Source organism: Adiantum capillus-veneris, chromosome 19 (assembly GCF_014529385.1).
Source record: "Adiantum capillus-veneris isolate H3 chromosome 19, ASM1452938v2, whole genome shotgun sequence".
Taxonomy (NCBI): domain Eukaryota; kingdom Viridiplantae; phylum Streptophyta; class Polypodiopsida; order Polypodiales; family Pteridaceae; genus Adiantum; species Adiantum capillus-veneris.
Genome location: NC_140949.1, coordinates 40,537,569 through 40,541,896, shown reverse-complemented (window position 1 = coordinate 40,541,896; position 4,328 = coordinate 40,537,569). Strand labels below are relative to the sequence as shown.

General features: G+C 40.4%; 1 protein-coding gene across 1 annotated transcript; it reads right to left on the bottom strand.

The window, feature by feature from the left end:
- Positions 1–540: 540 nt before the first annotated feature.
- LOC147433878 (metal tolerance protein 11-like) lies at positions 541–4,006 on the bottom strand. The gene is made up of 6 exons (XM_086490504.1): positions 3,681–4,006; positions 2,992–3,098; positions 2,178–2,432; positions 2,023–2,103; positions 1,712–1,945; positions 541–969 (listed from the first exon to the last, which is right to left on the bottom strand). Exons 1-6 carry the CDS (start codon positions 3,844–3,846, stop codon positions 613–615), a joined length of 1,200 nt encoding a protein of 399 aa, XP_086346630.1. The 5' UTR covers positions 3,847–4,006; the 3' UTR covers positions 541–612.
- Positions 4,007–4,328: the final 322 nt, after the last annotated feature.

Sequence of the window (4,328 nt, the reverse complement as noted above, 5' to 3'; positions counted from 1 at the left end):
ATGATGTTGAGGTAACTCACATTGTGGGAATTATTGTAAGAATTTGTCCAAAACTTCTTGTGCACCATGATAGTCTTGACCTCAAACTCCTTATGACATGCCTAGGCCTCAAGACCAAGATAGTTGCGCATAATACTGGCAGAAAATAATGCCAACTTTACTCTCTTCAACATGGACTATAAGACAATTTCTGCACCATTCGTCCCTCTTTATCACTAAGGCAGTTAAGCTTGAATGAGGAGATAATCAACAATCAAAATGCATCTAAGAGACCTTTTTTTCATCATTAGGTTTCTTACACTATCAATGATTCAAAACAAACAATGCAACGTTTGACAGAACTTGAAATTAAGCGACCTGAAGCGGGTATCTGCTCAACAACAAAAGCAGATATAACCACCACCTTGACAAGCAATTTGCCACAGATATTATAAATTTCTTCTGTAAGCCGATTGACCGGATAGAAAATCTTCCATGTCAGATCAAAGTCCTGCAACCAAATTAGGCATGTGGAGTGCAGGTAGCCCCAAATGCAATTGATTGCAAACAGCACTCAAGCAATGAATCGAATTAATCTGGCAGAGGGTACATCAATTTGTTAAAGTACATATGCTACACCGCGAAACATACTTTAGCAGAATGCTCTGGCCTATGAGAGACCTCATAATCAACGTGGACGAAAGCACGCTCAATAAAAGGGAGGGACTCCAATTTATTCTGCAGACCTTCTCCAATATCATGGGACTCACCCAGCTGCATTTCCTTCGGCAGCACGATGTCCACCTCTGCTACATACTCTCCACCGCATGAATAGGCCCTCACAGTATCAATTTTCTGAATACGCTTGTCAAAATTCCAGCATACATACGTTATTTTCTGCAAGATTTCTGGAGTTGCTGTCTTCCCTACTAATAACCTTATATTTTTCCGAATCTTTCCAATCCAACATAAGATGGTATATATGGCAAGCTGTAACAGGTGAAGAGAAGCTGAGAACACCAATAAACAAGAGAAAAAAGAAACCAAAATACTGCTGAAATTTGTGGATATTCCTAGAATTCCCCACAAAATTCAAAATTTCCCTCATATTTTGCCAAAAACTCCCAAATGCCCTTGAATTTTTATAAAAATCCCAAAATACCCCTTGTTAGTGTTGCAAACATTTCTAAAGACAGTTTTCTTTGCAATCTTCATAGAAAGATTGGTTGTCTCAATCAAAGATGGTAGAAGTAGGATTTTAGATGGTAGTAGGTATTGTGGACTATCAAAATGAAACATTATTTGTAGACGCAAATGCCTCTATTTGTGAGCTTGATGGCAAAAAGTTTTATCTAAGACAATCAAAGATAGATCTCTCTTGTCAAAAAGAATTAACTGTGCAAAAATAGGAGCAAATCTAGGAAAGATTGGCACAAGGGTATATTGGAACTTTTTGAAATTTAAGGACTTTCCACAAATTTCAGGGGTATTTTGGCATTTTTTCCCTAAACAAAACTAGCATAACGTACAGAAAGTGATGTAAGTAGGAAAATAAATTTCTGAAAACAGAGTTTTCAGAGGCTTCTAAAACAGGAAATAAAAAGTGCTTGGTTAGTGAAGAGCTTACACATTGAAGTTCACAAAGCTAAGACATTCAAACTAATTACTTTCAACTAAGGCATTGTCTGAAAATGGCTCAAACAAATGGCCCTTTTATCAAAATAAAACATACCAGTAAAGCACCCAAAGGATCAATCCACCATCGAAATTTCGCTGCTAGAATCGCAGATGCAAGGCCAACAACATTGGTAAGCCCATCAAAAAAGTGGTCATCAGCATAGGCTTTGACTAGCTTGCTTTTAAAAGTCTGGCAGTATATAGCCAATGCAAACATGACAACTATAGAAACACCCATTATCACAATCACCAAGTAACCCTTGTGGCCTTCCAAGTCTACTTGCTTTTCCTGAAACAAGGAGACCCTCTTAATAAATGGTCTGATAAATGTCACCAACAATCTTGCAAATTCTCATAAGCACTTGCCTTCGTGATGAGCTTCTCAATTGAAATGATTGCAATTTGAAGACCCAAAGATGCCATCACTGTTGAGAACACAAGAATACCCTGGAACCAATCAACACTCAGAAGAGAAGCAAGTATATGATTGAGCTAAAAGATAGCCCTGTAGAAAGCCTTACCACAGGCTGCATGCGCTGCTTGCCGATTGGATATGTGTGTGGGTTCGGTTTGCGCATTTTCACGGATGTGAACCAGAGTATAAGTCCAGACATAAGGTCCAGAAAAGAGTCTAGGGCTGAGGCAACAATAGCGAGTGAGCCACTCACAGCTGCCACAAAAACTGTGGCAGCAAAGATAGAAAAGTTAGCCAGATTTGAGATATTTATCGCAAATGTTTCCCATTTTGTTGTGGCAGCTATCTCTGCTTCCGTGGCCTGTACAAAAATCTGTTTCTTAATCTGAAGAAAGCCCAAGATCGCACATCTGTAAAAAGCAAAAGCCCCTACATACTGTGTTATCATCTTAGCCATCAAGATGAAACAACAGTAAGCTAAGTCCAAATATAAAATTTACAACATGATGAACAGGCCCATGTACGCATGCACATGTAATCCACACATGAGAAGAAGCCCAACATAATTATCAAAAATGTAATCAGGCCCCTTGATACTCAAATTAACACATTGGCTCGTACCTGCTATGTAGTGGTTGATTCAACTGTTGCACATGGCAATACAAATACGTTCTTCACTTTCTCTTTCTTAAAGCTTACATGTCATGTCAGCTAACCATTTTTGTGAATATCTAGATATCAAAGGCTATAGGCATACATTCTTCTCGAAATAGTCCTTCATAAATGGGGTCACATCCAGATTGCATCAATCTATAATGGCTACACTACTTGTATTTCCGATCTCTCTTGCAAAAGCATCAAAATGGAATCTTGAGAACAGGCTCTACAAAGCCAACTAGAAAGAAAAAATACAAACTTACACTTGGCGAAAGCTTTTCAGCGATCAAAAACTCGTCAAGCTTCCCAAATTCTTTTAGCATGCAATCTTGATCTTTGTTGTACTTGTCTACTTGCTTTCTTGAGCCACCTGTAAGTATAACCACTCTGCAACCATGAGCTTAGAGGCAGATAGAAGGGTGAAGACAAACAAACGACTAAATATGTTCAAGCGTTGAACCAGCAGCAATGCTTCTCAGGGTTTACAAGAACATTGGCAAGCTCCTAAGAAAAAAAAAATGTACCTAGAACTGCTAAGATCTCATGGTGAAACCTAGACCATACAAAAATTCAAGAGCCATCAAAACTAATTCAAGCAGTTAAGCAGGCCAGACATTAAGGAAATGGTCTGAGTAAGTGAGTATCTTCTTTCATAGTCGCAAAGCCCGCGCAAGCTCCTGTCGAGCAGAAGTAACACAACTGATATACATATTTTTTTGTGAATCTTGATCATATTTCATTCCAGCTGTTACCAGCATATGTGGTAAGGGTAGGAGGAGTCAGGACACCCATATTTTCGAGGTCTAACCCACCTCTCTCTCTCTCTCTCTCTCTCTCTCTCTCTCTCTCTCTCTCTCTCTCTCTCTCTCTCTCTCTCTCTGTGTGTGTGTGTGTGTGTGTGTGTGTGTGTGTGTGTGTGTGTGTGTGTGTGAAAACCCGAATTGGCGCTCACCACACAAACTGCAGCATTTTTGACCCGAATCAGAAGAATCAGCAGGAGGAGGTCCCTTGTATGCAAGAAGTCGCTGTGGAGTGAGCCGCCATAGGCCTTCTGATTCTGCTTCTCCTGCGCGAGGGATTGTATTGTCTGGTGAAGAAGAGGGACTAGCGCTCGCCATTAGAGCTCCCAGGAGGAGGGGGCCTGCATTCAAATGAGGCCCTTCAAAATTCTAAATTGCTCACCGAGGGAGGGAAAAGCAAGACGCAAATCATAATAAAGACAAGTGGAGGCAACACTAAGCCTGCACATTCTCAAGGTCACATAAGGTCTGCTTGCAAGATGCCAAAAGAGTGAAGTTGTTTTTTTCTAGACAGTAAAAAGTTTACTAAGATCCTCATAGTAAAGTCATTTTCTAAGGCCCATCTCACCATGCTTTACCTACCGTTACTTCTTGGTGTCAATGACAACTTAGGTACCCCGCACACGCACGGGTAACTCGTAATCTGAAGGCTTTACTATCCAACTCCTCATGTTCACGCGCATCAGAAAGGAAATCTGTTGTTTGAGGTGGGGGTGGTCAGCCAACACCACCTCGAAGAGGTTCAATTAGCCTCAAAGGCTTAGGTAATTCAGCTTTGGGAAGGGTGTCAAGCGAGCTTA